The sequence below is a fragment of the Brachyistius frenatus genome, unplaced genomic scaffold (assembly GCF_029030835.1).
Source record: "Brachyistius frenatus isolate BFR_SWC_R1_liver_20210118 unplaced genomic scaffold, ASM2903083v1 Contig_14, whole genome shotgun sequence".
NCBI lineage: Eukaryota > Metazoa > Chordata > Actinopteri > Embiotocidae > Brachyistius > Brachyistius frenatus.
The window spans coordinates 1,842,501-1,870,000 of record NW_027210613.1 but is presented as its reverse complement, the minus strand read 5'-3'; the positions used below and the strand labels follow the sequence as shown (position 1 = coordinate 1,870,000).

General features: G+C 43.3%; 2 protein-coding genes across 2 annotated transcripts in view; one reads left to right on the top strand and one right to left on the bottom strand.

Moving 5' to 3' along the window:
• Window positions 1-11,051: 11,051 nt before the first annotated feature.
• Window positions 11,052-25,557, top strand: ctnnb1 (catenin (cadherin-associated protein), beta 1). Its single transcript, XM_069693117.1, has 17 exons — window positions 11,052-11,214; window positions 17,631-17,681; window positions 18,375-18,599; window positions 18,691-18,944; window positions 19,043-19,281; window positions 19,641-19,842; window positions 20,008-20,152; window positions 20,369-20,472; window positions 20,708-20,842; window positions 21,047-21,250; window positions 21,872-22,030; window positions 22,278-22,397; window positions 22,678-22,828; window positions 23,114-23,235; window positions 23,380-23,440; window positions 24,150-24,400; window positions 24,752-25,557. Exons 2-16 carry the CDS (start codon window positions 17,669-17,671, stop codon window positions 24,362-24,364), a joined length of 2,349 nt encoding a protein of 782 aa, XP_069549218.1. The 5' UTR covers window positions 11,052-11,214; window positions 17,631-17,668; the 3' UTR covers window positions 24,365-24,400; window positions 24,752-25,557.
• A 398-nt stretch (window positions 25,558-25,955) lies between these two features.
• ulk4 (unc-51 like kinase 4) overlaps window positions 25,956-27,500 on the bottom strand; it is an 82,168-nt gene continuing 80,623 nt past the window's right edge. Inside the window, exon 37 of the mRNA XM_069693135.1 lies at window positions 25,956-27,111. Coding sequence (XP_069549236.1) covers window positions 27,051-27,111 — 61 coding nt within the window. The 3' untranslated portion in view covers window positions 25,956-27,050. The remainder of the gene's footprint in view (window positions 27,112-27,500) is intronic.

The window sequence follows — 27,500 nt, the reverse complement described above, 5'->3', positions numbered from 1 at the left end:
AGATATTTTCTTGCGAGAGTAATTGTCCTGATATTTTCCGTTACTGATATTGTGGTGATGAATGAAGCTTTATTTATTCGTTGTCAGGATATCGAAGGATTGTTAGTTTTTCCCCTCTGTCTGAGGGACAATGTCCCCATTCTGGGGAGAGTGTGAGTGCAGTGTTGACACATGTTAGTGCTGGCTGATTAGTCGACCCATAAAGGAACATGCAGCCCCTCCATCACAATTCAGCCATTTTGTCTCCCTGTCTGTCACACTGGTGGAGGGGATGTTTGTGTGTGTGTGAGTGTGTGAGCGAGGCTTTTGTTAAGGTAATGCAGAGTAGAGAGAACGAACGAGGGAGAAGACACCATGAAAAATTGCACAGACCATAGCCAAGTCCCGGTGACCCAGGGATGCTGTTTCCTTTTGATCTCTGCAGATCGGAGTCGTACTATTTCAGTAGTATTGACCTCAAAAGTCAGGATTTTATACTCTCAGGGAAACACGTGAAATAAAATGTATTTAACAGTAAATTAGTAGCAACGTGTTGTGTAAGATCAGTAGGTGTGTGTCTATTGTGTCTTAAGTGGATTAACAGAGCGGTCAGGGAGACAGACAGCCAAAGTGGCAACCAGAACCATTGTTTACAAGCCGGTGTCGCCTCAAATATTTGTACGATGCTGATTTGTTTCCCTCAAGTTTCTCACACTAGAAGGGTGGAGTTTGTGCAAATTTGTTGTGTAATCTTTTTGATAAAAGCATGAAAGTTGGCACTGTCACTTCTCCCATATTTCCACACAGTCTACACATTTAAAGCTGCCTCAATGTTGTTCCATGTGGTCAGATGGCAGTCTATATATTTTTTTTTACAATCTACTGTTATTTAATCGTTTTAATAAGCATATACAATGCCAAATTTATAATGCAGTTACTGATACAGGGCCCTAAATCCAATGTAGTATGCAAAATAAAAAAGCACTGTGATATACCGGACAGAACACTGTAAATTAATTATTGTATAAACATTGCATTCTTGTTACTTGTTTAATGTAACGTGTCTAACGTCTAATGTCTGAAAAAAACATAACAATTTAAGATACAATTTAATAGTTTTCCAAATATTGAAAAATGACACTTTGGACAAGTGTCATTTTTCAATATTTTGAATACTATTAAATTGTATCTTTACAATATCTGTTGTTTTTTTTAAATACATTTTGGACATATGTAAACACTTTTAAGGCAAAGTTTTACAGAAATACATTTCAGACAGCATGATTTGAGTATAATTGGGTTTTTTTCTGCCCAAAAAATGTAAACATAAAATAAAAATAGATTTTAATTTTTTTTTTTAATTTTTTTTTTTAAGATTGTTTTTTGACTCATTTGTCTCACCATCAGACCTCCGTACTGCTACTATATATGCTACTATATATGAACCTAAATACAACACTATAATACAAAATAATGAGTTATATTATTATTATTATTATTATTATTATTATTATTATTATTTCTATATATTATATGATAGATAGATTTGAATAATTAATTCTCTTGTTTTCAGTTCTTGGAAAGAGTAAAAACAAACAAATATATTGTTGCTAATAAACAGACTTTTCGTGTTTGAACAGTATAGCTCCCCCTCTGGCTTTCAGGTGACTTAACATCTTAAATCCACCTGATTTGGTGGATCCAGTTTGTTGTTGTGATGTACAGTGTGTGTTTAAGTCTGATTCATTCTTGCTTTTATTCATAACCTGCACTAATAACGAGGGTTGTTTTAGTGGCATATACTATGTAGTAAGTGTAAAGTAAAACATAGGAGAATTTATCTTAATGCCTTTAGTTCAATTATTCTTTTTTGCTTTCTGATAGTTTCACCTACAACACAAGTTAATTTCTTTCCAGAAAATCCTGTATAATGATTTGTGAGAGGGTATAGAATTAAATGTATTCTATGTACAAAAAACCCTTTAAATCACGTGAAAGTATTGGTTTAAAACTACAGATTTTGTTAAAACCTCCACTTTTGACGAGAATTGTGATGAAACAAATAGACTGAGCTTTTCATCAGTCTTCTCACGGCGATCAAAATTAAAATTACCCCAAGTGAAGCTTCTTTTATATTTATTATCACGCTGCATATTTCTTATCTGCACAGATAATAAATTCTTGCATGTTTTAGATTTATTATCAGCCTCTATGTCTTATCTCTACAGGTAATATGCGTGTCTATATGTATACACTTAACCTTACCTATAGACCTAAATGATAACCTTTCTATAGTTTATAAGTACTCTGAAATAAATGATGGTGCGATTATACCTTCAAGGCTATGAAGTCACATCAAGTCAAAAAGCATCTTTTATTCTTCTTATTTCTCTCACACTTTTTCTGTATTTTTTTCTTTTAAAAGGAATTTCAATAGACACATGCTGCACAAGGTTGCGTGTGTTGTTGCATGTGATGGCGTATCGAGTGGTTAATGTTTGTGATCTGGAGAGATTCTGTGCAGTGTTTTTTTGAAGTTTATTTCAAAAAAGACTTATTTTAAGTATATTCTGTCTATAAAAAAAAAAAAAAAAAAAGAAATTCTGCATCAACAATCAAGCTTTACAATAATGGTTTAAATGGGAAGAAGAGTTTAACTGATTATCATCATTATTATTTTATCATTGCACGCAACTTTGTGTTCTGGCTCATTAGATTTTGTAATTAATTTAAATCAAGAATGTCTTTAAGAAAAAAACAGACAGAAGATAATAATGTCATTTTTTTTGTGTCATTAACAACAATAGGAACAAATAGTTTTTTTCTGCAGTAACTCCTAAAGTATTGTTGAGTGAGTGTGTAGTATGAAGGTGCACATAGTCTGTGATAGCATTAAGATGAGTCTTTAAGGCAATTGACTCACCAATCAACTTGACCGTTCGGTCCTGGTTGCTGTGATTGAGGCCTCTGCTGCAGGCTTCATGGCCAACTATGTAAACAGAAATGTGTTGATATGAAAGTGTGTGTGTGTGTGTGTGTGTGTGTGTGTGTGTGTGTGTGTGTGTGTGTGTGTGTGTGTGTGTGTGTGTGTGTGTGTGTGTGTGTGTGTGTGTGTGTGTGTGTGTGTGTGTGAGAGAGAGAGAGAGAGAGAGAGAGAGAGAGAGAGAGAGAGAGAGAGACAGAGAAAAAGAGGTTTTGCATCCACAATAGTCACTGCTGTCAATTTTTCCCTCTTTCTTTTTTTGTCTGTCACACACACACACACAGTCAGACCTACGCAGGATCAGTCATGCTAGAGGTCGTCCCTGTGTCAATTTGACATTGTTGTCTATAAGCTGCTTTGGAGGAAGAGAAGAAGTTCTAAGGACAAACGGTTCGCACAAGAAGAGGCGTTCTCCCTTCACGTATGGCTCAGTGTCAGTGAATCACTGAGGGGGAGGACCGCAATTCATTCTCACTTGAACCCATCCCAAATGTGAATAGAACCTGCAATTGATTTGCTAATGATAGAGTATTCACTCTTAATAAGATGGGAATAACAACCTTGTCCTTGTCGGTATTGAGATGTTTGGGAGAAAATTGGCTTCCTAAATTGATTAAACTGAAGGTGAAATGGAGACAGCCGTGCAGGATGTTGTTTTATGCTGTGGAAAGATGATTCTGATAAATCTGATACAGTTGTTTATGTCAGGTTTATTGCCGGAGTTTGCTGCGGGTAACTAAATTACAATTATTGAATTATTGTGAAACCAAATGAGTGAAAATATATGCTCAATCATGATTTATTTAATTAATTTGAACACAATCACCACTCTGCAGAAACACTCTCCTCGTCTCAGTGCCGAGGACTCCCGGCTGAGGCTGCCGATGTCACTGTCATCTTTTCATTCACTGTTTTCACATGCCGACTTTTACATTACAAACCTTTACTAATAGGATTATGTTGAGTTTTTCCTCTGTATATGAATGTAGGTGTTTCTGATTAATTTGATTTGGCTTTTAATATGTTTTTATTCTAAAATAGTGTCTAATTGTATTTTATTAAGTTTTTATTCTCTGCTTGTATTGTTTAAAACACACCAGATTGTGGCATTGTGTTTTCAGTTTAAAGTGTTTAAATAATATTAATTAATGAATGATTGCTTTCTTCAATACAATAAACAAGCCAGGTAATAGTTATTGTTTAATTCTTACATCCAATAATGTGTATCCTCCATACATGCATCCAACAGCTGCTGTAACCTGCAGACTGGCATCATTTTAGTTTTGCATGAATTATAGTTTCTAAGTTATTCAAACTAAACCACAACTTGAATTAAAAATCATAGCAGATCACTATTTGAAATCACACTTCTGTTGTTATTCCCCTTAAACTAACATTTACACACTCGCATGGTTTGTTCACATTATTTCTCAGTTCATAATGATATGACAATGATAATGACAGTCATTGGGTCCTGCTGTGGATGTGACACAAATGGCACATAAATCCAGATGTGATTGGCTTAAATGAGCAGCTGTTGACGATAATCCAGCTGATAAATGACTTTTAGGCGCTCTAAACCCCTTCGGCTCCCGTATCTCTCCATGAGGAGTTTAATTTCAACATGACATCATGAGATGTAATAAAAATATCAGGGAGCAGTGTGGTAGTTTAGCGCACCAACCACATAGTCACAGTGTTGATTGAAATCCAGCACAAGACGCTCCTCTCTCTCTCTCTCTCTCTCTCTCTCTCTCTCTCTCTCTCTCTCTCTCTCTCTCTCTCTCTCTCTCTGTCAGTGTTTAACAAAACAGAGACGTGCCATAGAAATGATTTGAAAATACAGAAACAGTACAGTAAAGCTGCAGGTAGCTGTGAACACAATCTGTGGCCTTCCTCGTCCAAAGGCTTGCTGTGCTAGTCGCCATGTCGTGCTTTTTCTGTAAAGCTGTGATGGATACGGAGCAAGAAATCTCAGCATGGTTTTACAGGTAGATCTCAGTGCTTGTACATCACACAGCTACTGTGTTACTGTGAATAGCTGTCACTGGGTTTCAGCTGTTTCTGTCTCTCAGACCTTCAATTTCCTCTTACAGAAATCGGTAGGAGTGTTGCCTCTCTATCTGTGCAGGATGGATGCGGGATGGAGGACTTTTACCATGGCAACCACTAATGCAGTATAGATGCAGGGACTGAGCCTTGGCTACTGCTGTAATAGTACAGGATTCATGGAAGGCAGGTGAAATGTCATCTGGGCTGTTTCAATGGGTGCCTTTGATGTCTAGTGTGGTCAACACTAAATCCCACTTGGCTCGACTGTGGAAATTAGGTTATTGTTTCCTGCATTAGTTCAGCACCAGAGCGTTCTCTCTGTACAGTTTTCACTCAGCAGCTTGTAGCTCTCTCCTCAACATGGCCTCCTATATTGCATGAAAGCCTCACTTCATTTTTATGTCAGCTTCTCCCTCACATTGTTTCCTATATCGGCTTATACTGCCCAATCCTCCTAATCCTCCTGTAGTTGGAGTCAAATATCTGGTCCATGCAGTGTCCTCTCACCTTCCTCAAGGATGTGATTTCTGTATTCCCTTCTTCCTCCTTTTCACACACTGGATTACAACTAGGCAAGTTTGAAAATTGACACCTAACAGGTTTGCATGAAAGTTTGATTGACAGAGTTTTCTGGTTGATGATTTTAAGGTTTTTTTCTTGAAGAAAAAGAGAAAAGCGACTTCCTCTCGGATTATTATGTGGTCAATACGGCCATGTTTAAATGATGTTTGCAGGACTATTTGTAAAAATATATATATTTATTGAGTAGAAAATTGAACAAAATAGCAGATATACAGATTAGAGCTGCTTGATAGTTAATCCATATTCTTGTGGTTTATTGAATTCATAGTCTATTTTATGCTTTACATGGTCCAATTAAATGCAATTTTATTTTCAGAACCAAAGTGGATGTATCACATAGTAAAATATATACAACATTAGAAGGCTATGACACAGGTCACAGATTGAGTGCTTATTTAAAAGAAGTTGGATTCACTCGACTGTCTGGGGGCAATCTTTCAGTAGCAAGAGGGCCACCGGTCGCAGCCCTGTACACGAGAGTGTCAGTCCAAAGCAAACACTCCTTCCATGTGGCCCTGTCTGTTGCTCTTTCCTGACCTGCTGCTACTGTTGCTATGTGTGTGTGTCCTTGTGTGTGAGGGCGTATTTGTTTTGTCTGCCCCTATCTATAGCTTTGAGCTGCCCCTTTCTTTCACAGCTAGAGAAAGAAACCACACCCCTCGAGCCTCGGATGGTGTGTGTATGTGGCGTTTTGCTCTCTTGGGATTTGGGGATTTCTATTGCAGCCTGTGTTCCTCAGTAATACACAACACCAAATACTTCTGCATAAAATAAACATCGGAAGTTCTGTAAAGCACGTACATGTACTGTGTACATACGTGTAAAAAAACAAAAATACACAATTCTGCCTACACACTACTATATTCTTTGCTGCTCTTTTGACAGTCAGCATACACACACATCAAAAAAGGACGCTTTAAAGGAAACATATTCACACATAGAAGCATGCGAATACAAACATACTGTAGACTTACACACATGGCACACACATATTTCAATGCAAGCATTCACACCAGAATGTACACACACACACACACGCACACGCACGCACGCACGCACGCACACACACACACACACACACGTATGTAAACACACCGAGGTGGCTTTAGCCAATAGGAACAGAGCTTTATTGTGACCTGTGCTTCCCTTGTGACTATTACCTGTTTTTAGGCAATTTGTGTGTGTTCTCATTGGTTCTGTTATCATGGGCTTGTCCTCAGTTTGGTGAGAGCAGGAGTCACATTCACTGTTTCCTCATAGTCAGATGAATGGCGAAATCCAGAAAATGATTGGTTCTGTTAAGGTGTTAGTGTGGTGCTTGCATATAATACAGTGCATGCAGTCCCCTTTGGTCTGCTTTTATGTTCTGGGATAAAAAAAAATTTATCTGCTTTATTTAACTGTCAGACACAAATGGAAAACACAGTGTTGAACTATTTATTCAGTCACTATTGATATAAACTGATTATTTTCAAAGTAAATTGACCTCAGCCCTGCATGTTGCATGATGCTGGATAGCAGCCAGAGATTCAGTCAGCATGGTAAATACATCCAAAAATTAGTCTCAACATGTCCCTCATTGCCATAATAATAATGAATATCTATGGTACCCTCTGACATGAAGACAACTTTATATTTTGCAAGCTTTTTACAAACATTTATTCACCACCACACTAATTGCATTTGTCATTACAATTATAATGTGCTATTTTTCAAAAAAAATATTCTGTCCTTATTTCCACACCAATCTGCATTTATCAATAAATTGCAGGTGTAAATACTCAGCGAACTCCTCGTGCTGCCAGGGTGGAACATGAGACGGCCTCTCCAGATGGAAGAGCAAGTGCTGTGTGGGCTCCCCAAAGTGGTGCAGCGCGGGGTCACTGGAGAGCCACAGTGTGTTTGGGAACAGAACAATCTGTGTTATTTCAGCACAGCCGGTTGGATGAAGGGCCATTTCACAGGCATTATGGATTAATCTTTGCCAGGATGTCTCCAGGATCAAACAAAATTGGATGTTTAACCTCACGTGTCCCAGACCTCTCGTGATAAACCAGGATAGAGAGGATTGAGTGTGACCCACATTGGCTTAAACATTGCATGCTAAGTGTATTCCCTGACTCTGTGTGAAAATATTACAGTATAGTTAGGGTACACATCCTTCGGTGAGGTGGAATCCAGAGGTTGAAAAAATATTGAAATCCATAATGTAAACTTCTCAAGAATTGTTTTTTTTTCTAGTTTATGCATCTATTTCCTTTGATCACTTAATGTGCTGCTCAGGTAAAAGAAAGTTACCTTTTGAAATGTACAGTTGTATTTATTTCTCCACCTTGTGAGCTACACAAACACAGATTCACAGCTGAAACCTCCCACCTGCTCTCATTTATTATAAAGTCTTAGATATTAACCTGAGTGTCGACATATTATCAATCAACAAACACAATGCAACTTAATATTTTACATAAAGACAGAATGGTAATACTGTATACTGGCCTATATATATATATAGGACAATACAGGTATTATGTAGAAATGTCGATAAAAGAAATTCCTTGTTAATTCCAATCTGTATATTAGTGTAATCCAAATTTGTACGCACAAAAACGAATGCTGCTTATCAATGAAGAGCTTTTACGAAGATACATTGAATTCAAAGGCAGTTTGTTTGATGCTCAGTTTCACTGACTTTACAGATTAGACCTCAGTAGGATTTTCACTGACAGTAAATCAGATTTTTAACCCTGTGCTCTTAATCCGGAGCCAGTGGAGGATATATGACAATCTGCTCTCTTTTAAAACTTTATTATAACTAAAGCCTGACACTGTAACTGCAGCGTTACACTATCTCTTGAAACATTCCTACTGTCTTTGCTTAAAGAGGACATTTTCTGTATTATCTTTTCACTGGGCTTGTAATGTAAATACAGACATTGTGAGATAACAGTAATATAAGAAATCTGTTATACAGTAATTTGTTTTTGAAATGTCGGTGGAGTAAAAATCTGCATTTTTATTTAGGATAGGTAAACACCAGGTAAATGTCTACAACACAAGCCATATTAATATAATGAAAAATGAAATATGTACTTCTAAGTTCAAATAATAAACCTGAGACATTACAATCCAACAATATAAACAACTATTTTAAGAATGGTTGGTGGACGTGTTTTTCTCTGAGGTGCTCTGTTTATGTTGTGTAAGCTAAATTTCACCAATACAAAGGCAGGTATGCCTTTTTATTTTTATAAAGGAGTTCACAAGTACAATCTCTTTTACAAGAGTATACTTGTAAGTAGGTGAACGCTTTAATGTAGGATTTCTATTGAACACAAACATCATTATGTCAGACGCTGCATGTACCATTCTCTTCTTCAAAGAGTTTTCATGATAATATGTTTTAATGTGCTTTATCAGAGCTTATTTGTTCCAACATCAACTGTTTGATATTAAGAGTATATGTTCTGGGAAAGTTGGAGGTTACGTGCCTTGTTCAAGGACAATAATTAAATGCAAATCATCAAACTTCTGATCACATGTCACCTAAACATTGCACTACCTTTCCACGTTTTGAAATAAAATAATTGCAACCCTGAGTGTTGTGTCATCCTGTTTCCCTGAACTGAGTCACTTGCTGTGCCATGGTTTCCTATTGTGATTGCATCAACATGCTCCTGTGAAATCATGTGACTCCATGGGAACCATTGATTTCAATATATCACGGCTGTATATTAAACTAAGTGACAGCAGGAATTCTCACTGTGGCTTGAAAGCCATTCAAAACAAAATCAATCATTCTCAGTTACTGTAATTGTCCATGATGCAATATATTGACAAGGGGTGGGGTCATTCTAGGTGATGTGCTCATATATTGTGTATACTGTTGATTTGATTCCCATATATCCCATTCAGGGCCCGCTGCACTGACTGTTTTCAATTGGAGTTTGGCTTTCAGAAATCTGTTCCACCCACACACTGTAAATAAGGTTATGAAAAAGCCTCTAGGCAGATGAGAAGAGAGGATTTTACCTTTGTTTGCCCATGACATTGCTACCTGCCGAATGAAGGGATAGTAAAAAGGTACATTATCTGCTCCATACCTTTTATAACACAGAGATTAAGGGACCAAACAGAGGACTTGTGATGCATATTTAAATTTCCTATCCACCAATTTACTTATTGAGCCAAATAGAAAGTCATCTGAAAATTAATAGCCACAACTCTGTGATCTCAGAATAAAGGAGAGATCACACTATTCACTTGAAGGACCTCAGCAATGCCCATAGATCACTAATAATTTGAATGGCTGAATCTGCTTTCTATTGGAGTCAGGAAATGTGATTAATCTGACTCTACAACATTTTGAAGAAGTAATCCTGTTAGAAATGCACACATTGTTTGATCAATTAAGTCCATAGCCTACGATTAATTGCCCAAACAGATTTCCTCCCACTGACAGAAAACAATGGCAATTAATCACTGTTTTTTTTTTTTTTTTTTTTTACATTTCCTTGACTTGTGAAATTTGATTTAATTCACCAGGATTATTTCAGTAAATCATTAACTCTTCAGGAATCTCTGACAGTCACAGACACTCAAATTGAGCATGTAAACCTATACAATGTGCTACAACCTGCTGAGTGACCTTTGCTTTATTGCCTGCAGGTATAATCCCACAGTTTTGTTTAGAAAAACCCATATCAAATGGAATACTTGATAATCTTTTAGACTGTAGTAACATCTGGAAGGCCCAATAGAGCAAAGGTTTGTGAACAAAACAAGCAGCACTGTCTATTGACTGTCAGTGTAAGGGTAAACAAATCTTTCATTGAGTTTGTTTTAAATGTTTGCAATGTTTATTACCATGTTTTATTTACCACAGTTTAACCCGTGACATCAACCACATTTCTAAATGGCAAATAAATGAAATGAAACCCACATTTTGTCTCCTTGACAGCACTGTGGACTATTTTAACTTATTTTTAAACCAGGATGGTTATTTGTTTTCTCCATCTGCAGCATTGAAATATTGGTGAAAATAGCAATGCTCTTAGCACTGACACTCTCACTGTCTCTGTGTGTATAGGTGGAAGTGTTTCGTTGCATAGGTGAAGGAAATAATCCACATTTTCCACAGTCCAAGAGGTTTAACTCGGGGAAAGGAATCGGATTTCCCTTTTCAGTCGGCCGGAACTTCATTCAATTGTGTATTCATGCTCATGCCGTATACATTGATTTCGGCTTCCTTTCTCCTCTTTAACCAACTATCACTCGCATTTAAGGCGTATAGTCATCATATAAGATAATTATATATGGATCCCTGTAAGAATGACACGAACTGAAGTTCACATGTGATTTTAGTTTCTATTTTATTCGAGCGCACGGCAGGATCTGCCACCGCTGGAGGTGTCCTCCGGTCTATATAAACGCGCCGCCATCTTACATTTCCCAGTCTCTGCTGTTCCGGCCAAGTCGGTACTGCCTGCCTGTGGAGGGAGTGGACGAGGGCTCCCCGCTGACGCTCGCCTTCACAATTTTCCTCGAGTTTTTTTTCCCCCATTTCTGAGTGGCTTTTACTCCCCCGGACCCAAGTGGACGGACTTGCCGTGTTGACAAGGGTAGGCTTCAACATTCAAACTCTCGGCTCCGCTCAGGTTCTCCCTCTCCTCTTGTCCGGCTCTCTTGAACGCCAGCAGGAATGGAGACGGGTGTTGTGTGTGCGGGCGGGCGGGCCGGCCGGCCGACCGACCGACCGACCGGCCGACCGGCCGGGGGATGCTGCTGCTGCTGCTGCCGCCGCCGCAGCTACTGAGCCAGCTGCTTTCACGGCACATATTTGGGACATGCCAGCCACCGCCTCATGGGAACATACCTATCTTACCGACGGTACTCGTTGACCTTACGGTAGCACAGGGCTCGTGTCGGGTAACATAGACGGTTGTTTACGACCCGCTCGATGGATCCACCGCCCCGGTGTTTGGGAGGAAACGACGCGGTTGTCTCTCGGCTGGTTTAAATAGTGAGCAAAACATTAGCCCAACTATTAGCCCACTTCCCCCGCTGGCTTACGTTCCTCTTTTCTGACTCATGTTTTGCGCGACTTGAGTTTCCCCCTTTTTTTTTTTTTTTTTTTTTTTTTTTTTTGAGGTCGTGTGTTTTTGCAGCTGTTTGTTTTTTTTTTTTGTTGTTTTGTTGTTGACAGTCACGTGAACAACTGTATTCTGTGGACACGAGCGCAGTTTGAAGTTGACCAACGTTAATTAACCGTTAACCAACTGACGAAGTGACGTTTCGTCTGAAGTTCCGCTGGAAGTTTTTTTTTTGTGTGTGTGTGTGTTTTTTTTTTTTAAACCGTAAACAGTTAGAAACTTTAAAGTTAACTCGAGCTCACTGCTGGCAGAATAACTTCAGCTTTAATTAGTGGTTTAGATGTACGTCTTATTTGAAGGGCGTGAGGCCCGGTGAGGATGTGCTTTCCACTCGTCCTTTTAAAACAAAGACCAACAAAGACCGACACATTCCTCGCAGGCGTTGTGCTTTCGGGAGGAAGACGAGGAGGAGCCAGGGTGAAATTTGAGTCGGTGGTGTTGGAGCAAGAAAGTCCGGGGCAGCTGTGGAGGAGGAGGAGGAGGAGGAGGAGGAGGAGGGTGGCTCATTGTCCGGCTGGTTATCTGGATGGTTGGCGTGTTGTTGTTTTTTAAAATTGAATGTCGTAAAGTGTCTTCGCCGACAGCCAGAGTTGTTGCTGCTGAAGAGGCGGATAAAAGTTGGCCCCTCGCTGCCTCTCCTCCCGATACTCAACACAAGCGGCGCGTCGGCTTCCGTTTAAAAAACACGAAACCCAAGATGCTTCTTTCGTGCATAGCGTTGGATTATAAAGTATGTTTACATGCCATTTAGTTGTGTTTTTATCTTATTGACTGATTTAACTGAGACGGGAGAGATTAGGCAGCGGCGGGCAGCTGTTTTCATCTCATCCAGCGGCTCCGGGGTTTTTTATTGGTTTTTTTTTTTTTTAGGGCAGCTGTGCAACTAAACTGTTTTTTTTTTTTTTAATTTTTTTTTTTAAATGATATTAGTCCTGGACTATTATGTGCAGTCTCTGCCTTGGTCATAGCCCAGACATCACTCCGTTGTCTTTATCTCTCGGTTTGTGCGAGATAATGTTTTGTGTTTCTTCTCCTTTCTGTGAAATCCCCAACAAGGTGACACCACGGAACAAAAAAACCGACAAACACGTCATCTCATCAGCAAAATCTTCTTCTGATGAGACATTACGATTTATAAGACGGAAACGTGGGTGACGGCTCCATCCGAGACAGGTAGTGGTTTGTGTTTTGAGGTGATGTCTTTGCTGGAGGACCTTCTCCGTGGTGTTGTCATCATGACCTCATGACCCACCTCTTCAGGTGGCCTGGTTAGATGGGGATCCGTTTTCAGCTTGGAGGCAAACTTTAAATAGTACAAGCTTAAATGACAATACTGTGAACTATTTCGATTTTCCTGAGATACATTTGTGACAGGAAAAAAAAAAAAAAAAAAAAATCACTCATGTCCTTATGATTAGACAAGAAAACAATTCATCACATTTAATTAATACATGTCCCTTCCTTTGTGAGAGTGCCTCTTTCTTTCAGTGTCTTGTGCACTTTTGTACCTCTCGTCAGCCTACGAAGTCTTATTTTTCCCCATTAAACATTTTGTGATTATTATTGAATAAAACGATGGGAAAGTCCCCGCGTTTCAGTCCCATGGATGCGTTTCCTGTTTCTCCACAGGCATCCACGGTGTTGCAGTGGAGACAGAATAAAGCTCTGCAGCGGCTGCAGGCATCGGGCTCATTGTGTTGCTGGCAGCCAGCAGTGAGTGCTGCTGACCCTGCACATTACACGGCTGAGCCTGTGGCAGCTAATGTGTCTCTGCTTGTGCTGATAATACAGCTCGTTCGGGTCATTTACTTGCGTGGATGGATTGAAATCCTTGTGTTTTTCACATGAGAGGAAATGCAGGAGTTAAGTTGGATTTTGCTCATTTGTAGTCCTGCTTTCAATAAACACAGTTCTTGTTTAATCCAAGCACCGCATATGTCATCTTGCAAAGTCATTTTGTTTAAAATCATTTAAATGTCACACCATGCCAGAAAAAAAAGATTGTAAAACTGCAGGCCAAACGAATGAAATGTAATTTAGAGGAAGTGTTTTTCAGGCGCTCATTTATTATTATTTTTTTGAAACGTCAATATGTTACTATCCTCTTAAGACCAGGATACTTGAACTCACTTTGTGGCAGCGTGACTCAATTTTGCTGACAGAGTGGATTTGAATTCCAGCCTAGAATAAATAGATTTGATTGGTTTATTTGAAGTTTCCACAAATTAAGAAGGTAGAAAGTCATTATTCTAACAATGTAGTAGTTGTTACTACGTTTGCATTTTATTTTGTCTTCTGCTTTAAGGTGTTTAGAAATGCTATCCCAAGATTTCTTTCACACTTGTTTTGTTTGCGAATAATGTCTTTAGATGCTTGTTTAAACCTGGTCATATTGCGTTATGTCGACTGGTCACATCTTAATGAATTTGTGGGCGTTGAAATGATCTCATGGTGGCTGTCAGTCGTCTTGGTGCCTGTTTGTGATTGAGAGGACCTGTGAGCTACATGTGGGAGACCTCCCGCTGGTTCAGAGAGACAAGCGTCCAGCCACGTGAGACAAATCTAGTCTCTTGGGAGAACATTTATTTCTTACTGAAATACACTTTTCTTTATTATTATTTCTTTATCAGAATTTTGTGCCTTTGTATGCAGTTTGAAAGCAGCTGTGAGATCCAGCTGGGCGTTGCTGTAGCTGCAGCCAGCGTCGTGAGCGCTGTTGGTACTAATTTATGTTGGTGAGGCAGCGTTGGACTCAAACCATCTCTGGACGGAAATATTTCTGCCGTTTAACCTTAAATTCAGTTGTTATGGTTCGCGTGTCGTTTACACATTAATGAACCCTGTTTCTGTGTTTGAGCAGCACGTTTTCCTGACTGTATTCAGGGCAGACGTTTCCTCGCTACCCACTTCTGTGCCGGAGCAGCGCGCCCTGTCATTTGAGTGTTGACCTGGGACAGCAATGCTGTGGTTAAACTTAACTTCATAGGCCTTTGAGTGTGTGCGCGCGTGTGTGTGTGTGTGTGTGTGTGTGTGTGTGTGCACGTGTGTGCGCGCGCACACGCTTGTTCACGCACATTGCCTCCCCACCTACATTCATTCATTCATACCCGTTTGATAGATTTGTCCAAGCATAGCTACGTGTGACGGCCTCCTTCGCTGCAGGTCCCTGCGGGTGCATATACCCTGATTTATTCCTGATATATTGCAAAGCCATCTGACTCGTGTCTGATGTGTCACTCATTAGTCATCTGGTTTCAATTATATGGCTTCGACTGGACAAGGCACAACTCTACATATTGGATTTCACATCTGGCTTCAAAGAAACCTCTCGTTCAGATTTTTGAGGCCGGGCTGCTTGATGTCTAGGAACTCTTCCTGTAATGAGTTTTTTGTGTCAACGTTCAGAGGCTTTAGGGTAAGGCTGCCATTTGTGCGTCTCAGTTGGAGGCCAGACTTTGCTTGTTTGCCCATTTTTAAAATAAAAAAAAAAAAAAAAACTCGTCTGCTCCGCTTCCAAAGCCAGATGCTAAGAACCACTTTTCCATCAGTGTGAATCATAAATGGTTCCACTGTGTGCTTTGATTGTATGTTTGATTTGTATGCAGGCTTGTATGGGACATGTGGCTCCCATTAGCAGCGGGTAGGTTACATGAGGGCAGGCCTGCGAGACTGAAAGGATAGCGTGTGAACACTGAATTTGAGTTGGTGCCTTTGTGGTTAGAAGCAGCCATCTTGGAGCCTGACTCAAGATTGTGTTTTAATGACACAGCTGAGCTAAGGTGGTGTGGGTGTGAGAGGAGGAAGTAATTCAGAGCGTAGTTTAGCTGTCCTTGGGTGGATTTGCATATTGGCAGCCATTTAACTCCAGAAGCTGCTGCACAGTCATACCAGACTGGTTCTTCCCTCTACGTGCCTGGCGGCTGTGTGTTTCTGTACGTCCACGTCTCTGTTTGGAGGACTTTGTCTTCACTTTGTGTTTCATTGGTTTGATTTGATTTAACACAACTTGTATAAAAAGCATTTTGAAAGCAGGATAATTCCAATCCAAGTCCCCGAGGAAAAGATAATACACAACAAACGGAGCAAATGTCACGGCGGGCTTATGTTCAGGTGATTTAAAGAAACAACAAGGTATTCGTTAGTGTAAACTCAAGCAGAGTGCATCATGTGCTTTCCAGACACTAAAACACCTTCAGCAGAGACTTCAGGATGATCAAGGGGAGCCTCCCTATCGGTCCACAGCTTCCACACTAAATATCGTATTCCCAAAACAGATCTTAATATCATAAACTCTGGGAGTCAGTTTTGTGTTTCGTGGGTTTTAGAGATTTGGTTCTTACAACAGGGTGATTAAAGGCTCAGAAAAACAAAGCCAAAATCTTTTCTGTTTCCAGCTAAATGCAGCCTACAAGCCTCACTGTGCACCACCGCTTTTGCCGAATGATTTAATCAAGAAAAAAAAACAAAAAAAAACATTAGTTTGGTCGTAACATGTGAAACGATGGCGTGCTATGTTCTTGGTGCTTTCACACGATGTTCAGACAGCCAGCAGCTAAATGAATCCCTGAAACAGGACCGCTGAGATTCAGGGTTTGGAGGCCGATTGTCCGTGTGATGAAACTACAGACTATTAACGTCGGACATAAGTTGATCAAAGTGGTCCAAACAACATGCAGCAACGCTTCGGATTAATCTCTCAAACTATCGGTTCATGTTAAGGCGTTGTCTCTGGGTGTCCTCATCGTCCCTGTGTTTTCTCATCTGTCCTCTTGTTGTTGTTTTTTTTGGTCCAGACGTCGACATCACAATCGCTGCTCCACACCTGTTGCATCAAGCTTTGCGGCAAGAAGCAAATGTACTCGGTTACTTTAATCACACCGTCAGCTTGTTGGTTGACTGAAATTTCACGTTTTAAGACGCATCACGATGTTGAAGCAGTCTTTGCTTTTCGCCGCGAGAGAATACAACACTGAGTGTAAACTTTGCGCTTCGTTTCCCCTGGAGCTGAACGTCGTCGTGTTGCCGGCGTCGGCAGCTCGTTCGCTGCAGGAAGAACTACGTTGTTGTTCGTCACCTCTACTTTCTCTAATGAGGTCTGAATCCGTCCACAGCCTCATTTTCTCCCGTTGTTGCTCCTCCGTATTAGAACACGTCCAAACGGGTACGTTGTGACTGAAAAGGGATTTGCTTCCTATTTTCCTGCTGAATTCATTTCGGAGGAACCACGGATGTATTTTGGAAGCATTTCTGACTTTGTGTTTTTATCTCCGTTTAGCTGAGATTTTTTGCAGGATTTTTTTTTTTTTTCCTTTCCATTTTTCCAGCCTCATGCTTTACTGTCATAACATTTATATTTGAGCACCAACTGAAAATACCTCAGTTTCAATTTGCCTTGTTTTTTTCCAAATTAATCGGCTTTCGCTGGCTCTACATCTCTCCTGCCACTGTTTACTTTCCTGCAGTGAGGTTTCAGCTTCAAAGCCAGTGCAGGAATGTGTGCACTCCTCCCTCCTCCCTTCCTCCCTCCCCCCTCCTCCCTGCCTCTCCACCCAGTGCTCCACTTCACCCTGTCCTTCCTCACCTCAGTAGTTGGTAGCTGCCACACTTAATGGTGGCTTTGTGTGTGAGCTGCTGCTGTTTGCATGTCTGACGTTAACGGGAAGAGGAAACTCGAGAAAGGAGAGAAAGCTTCGGAAACTCGGGGCTGTTTCTTTTGAACCAACGCTGCCAAGTAATTTCCGTCCTTCTTCCTGCCTCTACCTCTGCTGTGATCTTTGTGTGTGCTTTTAGTGTCAGATGTTTTGTGTCTGACTGGCAGAGCGGGTCAGATGGATGCAGTGATCGAAGGGCAGATGGACCATTCACGTTTCTCTTTTCTGTTTCAGATCAGGAAGCTGTGTAGGCCGCAGTTTGAGAAAGGAACATGGCTTCCCAGGGTGAGTTGATGTGTTCAGGAATACACTCATTCTTACTTCCACACACACACACACACACACACACACACACACACACACACACACACACACACACACACACACACACACACACACACACACACAGAGTACTATTGAGTGTGTTCAACAGCAGTCCAAAACAACATTTTCTGTTGGTGCAGATTTATGGTCTTATTAGAGCCCAGTGAATTAGTTATTGATTCCAATTTTAAACTCGGGCACACGTAAAAATCAAACTTGTTGTTTCAACAGTTCTTTACTGGTAAATCTTCTTTCACTGAAGTATGAAAACATTAGAAAATAATGGTGCGAAAAGCAAGTCTGATATCCACTCATAGTAGTGTGAGTATCAACCAGTGTTGCTGCGGTTAGAATCATCTTACACTAACATACCACGTTATTGATAGCTTTAATAGTTATAGTCATTTTCCAGTATTGAAATACTTGCATCAGACATGTTTTATTTAAATCGATTTTTGACATAAAATGGAACAATTGCATTTGAATATTTAGACGCTTTAGATCTGATGTAATATTTAGTTGTCGGGCCTTAAGTTCTCACCTAAAACAAGCTTCGCACTGCGAGTTTAAAATGACAAAATGGACATTTGATATGAAGCTCCTGTCGTGTTTGTTGGGCTGACATGTGCACATGTTTTTACCTTCTCTGTCCAGCTGATCTGATGGAACTAGACATGGCCATGGAGCCGGACCGTAAGGCAGCAGTCAGTCACTGGCAGCAACAGTCCTACCTGGATTCAGGCATCCATTCAGGGGCTACAACAACTGCTCCCTCCCTCAGTGGGAAGGGCAATCCTGAGGAAGACGATGTGGACAACCAGGTCATGTATGAGTGGGAGCAGGGCTTCAACCAGAACTTCGCCCCGGAACAAGTGCAAGGTGGGTTATGACGCTCGTTTTCGAGGAAGATCCCGGTCTGGGTTTGACATCAGGTGTTGATATAACAAAGCTGCTCCTCCGTCTGTTCCAGACATAGACGGTCAGTACGCCATGACGCGTGCCCAGCGGGTGCGTGCAGCGATGTTCCCAGAGACTCTTGAGGAGGGCATGCAGATCCCCTCGACACAGTATGACGCGGCAAACCCTACCAACGTCCAGAGGCTGGCAGAGCCCTCACAAATGCTCAAACATGCCGTGGTCAACCTGATCAACTATCAAGATGACGCTGAACTGGCAACCAGAGCTATACCAGAACTCACCAAACTACTCAATGACGAGGACCAGGTAGCTATCCTCGGAAACTTCGGATCCGAATTATCTCTCGGGAGTATTTTGGTTTTTTTCCACCGTTATTCTGAAACGTTTGTGTCGGTCCCCTCCAGGTTGTAGTAAACAAAGCAGCAGTGATGGTCCATCAGCTTTCAAAGAAAGAAGCCTCTCGCCACGCCATCATGCGCTCTCCTCAGATGGTGTCGGCTATCGTCAGGACCATGCAGAACACGAACGACGTGGAGACGGCTCGCTGCACCGCAGGAACTCTGCACAACCTTTCTCATCACAGAGAGGGACTGCTGGCTATCTTCAAATCAGGAGGAATACCAGCTCTCGTCAAAATGCTGGGGTATGTCGAAGGAGGATGGAGGAACATTTACGTTTAAGTTGCTTTTTTGTCTTCTGGGGTTTACGTTTCATTTGAGGTTCTGTAGCTCAGTGCAGCGCGGCAGGAAGCAGTGCAATGTTTTGTGCACATGGAAAACATCCCACCACGGTTGTGTTTTTTTTCTTCCCAAAAACTGATTTGTTCCAGTGTTTACATACTGCCTGATCAGCTGTGCTGATGCATAAAAAAAAAAAAAAAGTAATCAGCTGTTAATTCCCCAAAGGCAGAAGCTGCGGAGTAGAAGGTCCTTGAAGAAAACCAATTAATATATCTCGTTATAGTGATTTCACAGTAATTTAATTTTGCTGTCTCCTCTGCAGTTCACCAGTGGACTCTGTCCTGTTCTACGCCATCACCACGCTCCACAACCTCCTCCTGCACCAGGAAGGAGCCAAGATGGCTGTTCGTTTAGCTGGCGGTCTTCAGAAAATGGTGGCTCTGCTCAACAAAACCAACGTCAAGTTCTTAGCCATCACCACCGACTGTCTGCAGATACTGGCCTACGGAAACCAGGAGAGCAAGGTGAGGGTTGGTGGGAGGGAGGTGTGTGTTGTCCTACTGTGTTCAAATGCAGGGTGAACTGGAAGTTCATGGAGAAAAGAAGTGAGGAAGCTTTTATTAGACATTCAGGCCCCATGAACGTCTTGGAAAAAGCCACCCAACCTTTTGTGTTTTGTCTTCGTGTAGTTGATAATCCTGGCCAGCGGTGGTCCTCAGGCACTGGTCAACATCATGAGGACTTACACCTACGAGAAGCTGTTGTGGACCACCAGCCGTGTTCTCAAAGTCCTGTCGGTGTGCTCCAGTAACAAGCCCGCTATTGTAGAAGCTGGTATGTTTCCTCAACTTTTAACTATTTGTAGTGCGAGCTCAATTATTCACGTACAAGTTTTTTACTTTTGCTGTTTTAATGCATTTAAAACGGTAAGCACTGCAATTCAAACAGAATTTGAAAAACACCAGTAAATCGGTTTATTTTGAAATGTATTTTCTGATTTTTCTCGCATCATATGTGTAAACTCTGTCGATGTTTTGTCCTTCTGTCCAGGAGGCATGCAGGCTCTGGGCCTCCACCTGACAGACCCCAGCCAGAGACTGGTCCAGAACTGTCTCTGGACTCTCAGGAACTTATCAGACGCCGCCACCAAACAGGTGACGAGAGCTGCCGACTCTTGAGTGTGTTTTTGTCAGTGAGAAGTACTTCAGTTGAATTCATAGACTCAGGAAACCCACATTCAGTAGTTGAGTTTGTAAGAAGCATTGTCCAGCAGGGAAAGAAAGCAACACATTTTACATTTTTTTAGGGGAAATCCATCTTCGTACCGAGCAGCCATTATGTTACCGACACTGTGTACCAATCGTATCTTTGATGTTGATTGGTCTCCAGGAGGGAATGGAGGGTCTGCTGGGAACTCTGGTGCAGCTGCTCGGCAGCGACGACATTAATGTGGTGACCTGCGCTGCTGGCATCCTGTCTAATCTGACCTGTAACAACTACAAGAACAAAATGATGGTCTGCCAGGTGAGTGAACACGCTGCTGATGTACCGCACAATCAAAGGGAAATCTGATCGTCCCTATTTATCTGCTCTTTTCTTTACTTTAATGGGTTTTTTTGTGTTTTTTTTTTTTAAAGTCTGATATCTTTTCCTTACTCTTTTAGATTTAATACTTTCAGAGTGTGTGATGCCTCCATTAATCTGTCACGCGACCCGTGTTCCCTCCAGGTTGGCGGTATTGAGGCGTTGGTTCGCACGGTGCTTCGGGCCGGAGACAGAGAAGACATCACGGAGCCGGCGATTTGTGCCCTGCGTCACCTCACATCTCGACACCAGGACGCCGAGATGGCCCAGAACGCTGTCAGACTGCACTACGGCCTGCCTGTGGTCGTCAAATTACTGCATCCGCCGTCACACTGGCCACTCATCAAGGTACTCGCACTCACGCACACACTCGTGGACTTGCCAGCAGCAGTCAGCCATGTAAAGCTGCTCTTCACTCTGTCGGCCACTCGTGCGGCGGTTGTTGTAGCGGTGGCTCGCCTGGAAGCCGGTTGACACTTAACCACCTTAAAATAATGGGCCAAACCCGACATTAAATCGCTGCAGCGTCCCTGTGGAAAAGGCGGCGCTGGCTACCGCACCGTGTTGGCAGTTGATCTCCGTGAGGTCTGTCGGGACTGAATGTCGAACGCTGAGAATCTCCTGCTTTACCGCTGGAAGTTGCTTCAACCTGAAGCACGTGTTTCTCTTTTATCTTTGGACTACTACAAATATCGAAAGTGCAAAATACAGCGAGTCCACAGTCACGGCCTCTGGTATGTCGTAGAGTTTATTTGTACTGATGGACGCTGAAAAGAAGCATTGTTACATGTTTGTCGATGTCACCCGAGACAAATTACAAACGCATTCGTTCGAATAAGGAAGGACTTTTAGAAAGAAAAGATCAAAATTGTGTGACTACAAATGTAAGAACTTTGATCTGTGACCAACGGTGAGCCCAGGTCGACATAAAGCACACGTGTTTGACATGTCGCCGCGTTCCTCCACCAGGCAACGGTGGGTCTGATCCGTAACCTGGCTCTGTGCCCCGCAAACCACGCCCCCCTGAGGGAGCAGGGCGCCATCCCCCGGCTGGTCCAGCTGCTGGTCAGAGCACACCAAGACACACAGAGACGCACCAGCATGGGAGGCACGCAGCAGCAGTTTGTGGTGAGAGCGCGAACACTTCAGGGAATCCACCAGCACGAGATTCAATTTCACATCCAGGTTCCCCCAAAACCCACAATTTATAAAGAGGATCGGTTTCAGGACGAGGAGCTGACGTTCCGCTTCAACTGACGGAGATCCTGATCAGATCAAAAACGTCAGATTTCACTGCTGCGGTGACGAAGAGCAACCTGCAAGTGGTTGAAACTGTCGAGGTGTAACATCACCAATGGTGCGCTTGTGTTCGTAGGAGGGAGTTCGCATGGAGGAGATTGTGGAGGGCTGCACAGGAGCACTTCACATCCTGGCCAGAGACGTCCACAACAGAATAGTCATCAGAGGACTCAACACTATTCCCCTCTTTGTACAGGTGAGACCGCAGCCTGGTGTCTCTGTCCTCTGAACCTGAAAGCATTTTACTGGAATATAAAAAGTTGTAGAACAGTTTGAACTGTTATTTGCCAGAGATCCCAGATAATCTGATCAAATAGTCTGAACGTGGATGTTGGAACATGTCGGAGACATATTGAGTACAGTAATAGTTTCAGGTCGATACAAGTGGAGACACACGTGGTCTGCAGAGAAGGTTTTTAACACTCTGTGTGTGTGTGTGTGTGTGTGTGTGTGTGTGTGTGTGTGTGTGTGTGCAGCTGTTGTATTCTCCCATCGAGAACATCCAGCGTGTAGCAGCAGGCGTCCTGTGCGAGCTGGCTCAGGACAAAGAGGCCGCTGAGGCCATCGAGGCCGAGGGAGCCACCGCTCCGCTCACAGAGCTGCTGCACAGCCGCAACGAAGGAGTTGGTGAGTTACACCGAAACATTCACACACACCGCCGCCGTCCACATACCGGTGACCTTTAACCCTGCAGATGTTCAGAAGAGCCCTCCTGACTGCAGTGAGTGGTTGTGATTGGATAACACGCGGCCACTTAGAAATGATTGTTTCCGTACGAGTTTCCCTGGAAGGACTCTTCGGTGTGACGCGGAGCTCATTCGTGTTGAACTCCTCTGCGACGGCTGCATTGTTTTGAAAGCACGACGCTTCACATTGAGGCGACTGACCTGAGAACCCTCCATCTTCCCTCAGCCACGTACGCAGCGGCAGTTTTGTTCCGTATGTCGGAGGACAAACCTCAAGACTACAAGAAGCGTCTCTCTGTAGAACTCACCAGCTCGCTCTTCAGGACGGAACCGATGGCCTGGAACGAGGTACGAAGCGCACTCAACCAATTTATATGATTCATCTTCAGTCTCTAAAGACCTGCAGAAGTATCTGTGGTGTTATTTAAACTGCTGCCACCCTGCTCACCCGTGTGTGTCTCTCTCTCTGTCCCTCTATGTGTGTCTCTGCAGACCGGAGACCTGGGTTTGGACATCGGTGCTCAGGGAGAGCCTCTGGGCTACAGACAGGAAGGTAAGTCTCCCCCTCCCCCTTCAGTCTTTGTGTGGCGGGACGCTTCAGGTGAAACGGGCGACACCGATGTCGTAACGGAGCAGGAAGGCTGCGACTGAAACATTCGGCTGATTAAATCGGGCGTCCATCGCTGCCTTTCTGCTCCGTCAGTCCTTCTCGCTCCGTCAGTCCCTCTGAATCCACAGACCTCTGCAGCCTCCTCCATGAGGTCGATGCACAACAGCGTAATGTCCCGGTCCAACGACGTGACTCCATTGGTCCGTCGCTGTTTACCGCTTTTGATACGAAGGCCAATAATGCTTTCAAGTGAAGGATCAAGACCAGCGCCGCGGTCTGTAGGGTCACCAGTGGACGAGGACCTCGGACTGCGTGTCCTCGTCGGTAGATTAGGGGGCAAGTTGATTTTAATTTGCTCCGCGCTCCATTGATGCAGCAATAAACCGCTTTAATCGACTTGTAGGCAGCCAGCTGAAAACAAAGAGCCGATGTCGGCGGACGTATTGGAGAACGTTTCTATTGGTGAATTCAGTTCAAAGTCGTGAACTTCTAGTTGTTGTGCTGGAGGACGAACGGTGTGCAGTGTTGCCGTGCAGTGTTGCCGTGCAGTGTTGCCTCTGAATGATCGTACTACTGTGTGAGCGCTTGGTTTGTTAACATGCTTCTAACAGCTGCTCTGCTTCCCCTGCTTCTCCTTCATCCACATCATCAGACCCAAGTTACCGTTCCTTCCACTCGGGGGGTTACGGAGGGGACACGATGGGTATGGAGCCCATGATGGACCACGATCTGGGCGGAGGCCACCACCCTGGCCAGGACTACCCCCCTGTAGAAGGGCTGCCTGACCTGGGACATGCCCAGGAACTGATAGAGGGCCTGCCACCCGGCGACTCGAACCAACTGGCCTGGTTTGATACCGACCTGTAAATACCAAGACCAACATTACACTACACTTTCTACTAGGTAAGACTTCCTTCACACATCTGTAGCCTTGTTGTCTCAAAACAATGGCAGCCATGTCCAAGGCAAGATGAGAAAGTAGTGGTTATAAAGGCGAGGAGGAGGGAGGAGGAGGAGGAGGAGGAGGAGGAGGGAGGGAGGGAGGTTTACTCACTGTGGCTGCTGCATGTTCAGACGGCTCCTAATTGCAAAGCTGTGTGATGCAGTGTGTGTGTGTGTGTGTGTGTGTGTGTGTGTGTGTGTGTGTGTGTGTGTGTGTTGTTACTTGGTGTTTGATCTGTGTGTGGTCCTTCAACGCCTGCACCGTCTCCTTCGTCTCCTTCCTGTCCACTCACGTCTCTCCTCCCTTTGCAGCTGTATCATGTGATCTGGATGAACCTGCATCGTGATTCGCCCATATGGAGGAGGCGGGGTTTCAGAAAGTGCCTGAAGACGACTCAACAACAGCAAGCAGAGTTTCCTGTCTATGGGAACTCCATTGGGACAAACTAGATTTTAGTGCGGTTCGGTTCTGGTCTCTGCCTGATGGGGGGCTGACTTCAAATCCTGACATGACACACAGATTTTGATCTCAACGATTGGTTTTCAAAAACCCTTTTTATGTATTTTGTTTTTCATTTTTACCTCTTTTGGTTGTTACTTTTTTATTCTGTTTTCCTTAAGTCTGTAATGGTACAAACTGAATCTAGCTTGCTTTTTTTTTTCATTCTTCTGAATTATGATACTCATCTCTTGTTTTTGCAGTCCCTTGTATTTTAAGTCTCTGGTAGTGTTGAGTTTTTAGTGGTAATGCTCCATCCAAGTAAAGAATCTGATCACATTTAAAATGGTGTCCAGACACTAAAGTTAATCAGTTGAATTGTATTCTGATGATCAAGTGTAACATTGTGTAGCTTTTGTATAAAATCATGAATTGGAAATCATGGTCCAAATATCAAGCTATTTTCTTGCTTTAAAGGGGGACACCGAGGTGTCCTCTGCTGTTCCAAAGGGGGTTTAGCTGACCTAACGGGGAGGGAGCGTCTGAAAGGACGGGGTGGGGGGGGTGAGGGGGTGGAGGAGGGCTCCTATCGGTCTGCTGTTACTAAGGGGTGAGGTAGAGAGGAGCTGGTTGCTGTAGCCTGCTGTGTTCTGAAACAATAAAATGGACTGTCATTTCACCCGGACGCCTCCCCGTCTCATTTCAACTTAAATCGAGGATTAAACGAGTTCCACAGCAGGACGACACTCCGCGTCCCCTCACGGGAGACCGGGATCCAACAGGGACACACGACCGCGATCACAACCGAGTCATCGTGGCTGTGCTGTTTAACGTGCTCTCCGCGTGTGTGTGTGTGTGTGTGTGTGTGTAGCTGCAGCGTTTGAACCGGTCAGCCTGGTTTATAACAAAGAGCTTCACGTGTGGTCTTTGCTGTGAAATCGATTCTGCTGTTTAAAAGCAGCCTCAGGACACCGTGTGTCGGTACGGCGCCCCACGCAGCCCGCTGCACAGATACAAACACCAAGGCCACGTTGGCACCGGGCAAAGTAACGTAAACACAGAAACACGGGAGAGAACTGCCGGTTTCACACATTTAATGACCGCGAAGGGAGAAAAGTGATCTGCCAACTGTGAAAACAAGCGTCCCCCTCCACCTGCCGCGTTGTAGGATGCCAGTTACGTTCCGTCCTCGTGACAGATTGTGTCGAAGTACAGTTAGACTCGGTGGGTGGTGTTGGGACAGCTGAGCGGCGACGGCTGCGTTCGCTGCAGCTTCAGTGCGATCGGTCAGATTCGAGTCTGAAATCAGGACGTGGAGTGAAGAAGTGAAAGCTGCCAGAGGTGGCCGAGAGGACGGAGAGGACGGGGAGAGGACAGCCGGGACGGTTGGAGGGGATTTATCACCCTCAACTCCCCATGACCTCGTCCCGCTTCTCACCAACAGATGAGAAACGCATCTTTGTATTTCAGTCCAGATGACCTCCTGAATGTGTTTAGTATTAACTGATAAAAACAGATTCAGCATGAAAAAACCCCACAAAGATTGCTCACAGCTACAAAGTCGAACCGTCGACGCTGCAGACGGTCTGATGTCATGAATGCGGGCTGGAAGCGTCTCGGACCGGCCGGCGCTGTGATGCCCGTGACGGTCTGAATGAACGTTCACGCTGTAATCCAAGCGCCGTCTGATGAGCACTGGATGGACGTTTTGATTGCGCTGTCAAGATTTCTTTAGTGACGCCGCAATACTTATTACCGACATTGATCCAATTTGCAAACGATGAGAGTCGTGTGGAGGGGATGAGCGAACGCTCCGATAGCTCGCGGTCAGACTCGCTCACGCGTCAGAGCTTCTAGTGGAGACGATCACGGCTGCTCGGACCGATTCTTACAACGTCGCCAAAGCTGTTTATTTGAATTAAAACATCCACCAACTGTCGTTACATTACCACGTTTCAATCCACGGCAGTTTCTGATAATGATCTCGGGCTTCACAAATAAATAGCTAGTGTCTTAAAAGTGACAATATCCTGAATGAACAATCCTTTCTAGCATGAGATGATCTAAAACAGACTCCGAACTATTGGTACGTTTGAGGTTTCTGGTGGTAAAAAGTTGCAAATACTGGACTGTATTTGGTTGAAGGTTTGAAGATAAAAAAAAAACAACCTTTTAGGATCCAGAGATCTCTTGAAGGATTTCAGCAGCCAGCGGAGCCACATCGACACGACACCTGGGATGAAGGAACAACACAGTTTAAAAAAAGACATGTTATTTACCCGCTTACAAAAAACAATAATAATAATAATAATGTTGTATTGTTGGAATTAGCTCTTCAAATAAGCCGTGAAACGACCTTCCCTATAAATGAGACCGATGCTGGGAGCAGGGCGGGGAACGTTTGGGGGTGATGAGGAGTTCAAACTGCTGCGGTATGTTTTCAGAGGAGAATCTTGCACTTGGAAATGCCGATAAAAGGGCATCCAGGTCATTTGTGAGTACGGCGACGATCAGGATCAGGGGGTCAACGCGTCGCGGCTCTGAGCGGACGGGACGGATAAAAGCCAACTGAGGTCACAGTCGGGCGCTGCGCTGCTGTTTCCTGTCAGCGACCTTTCACCT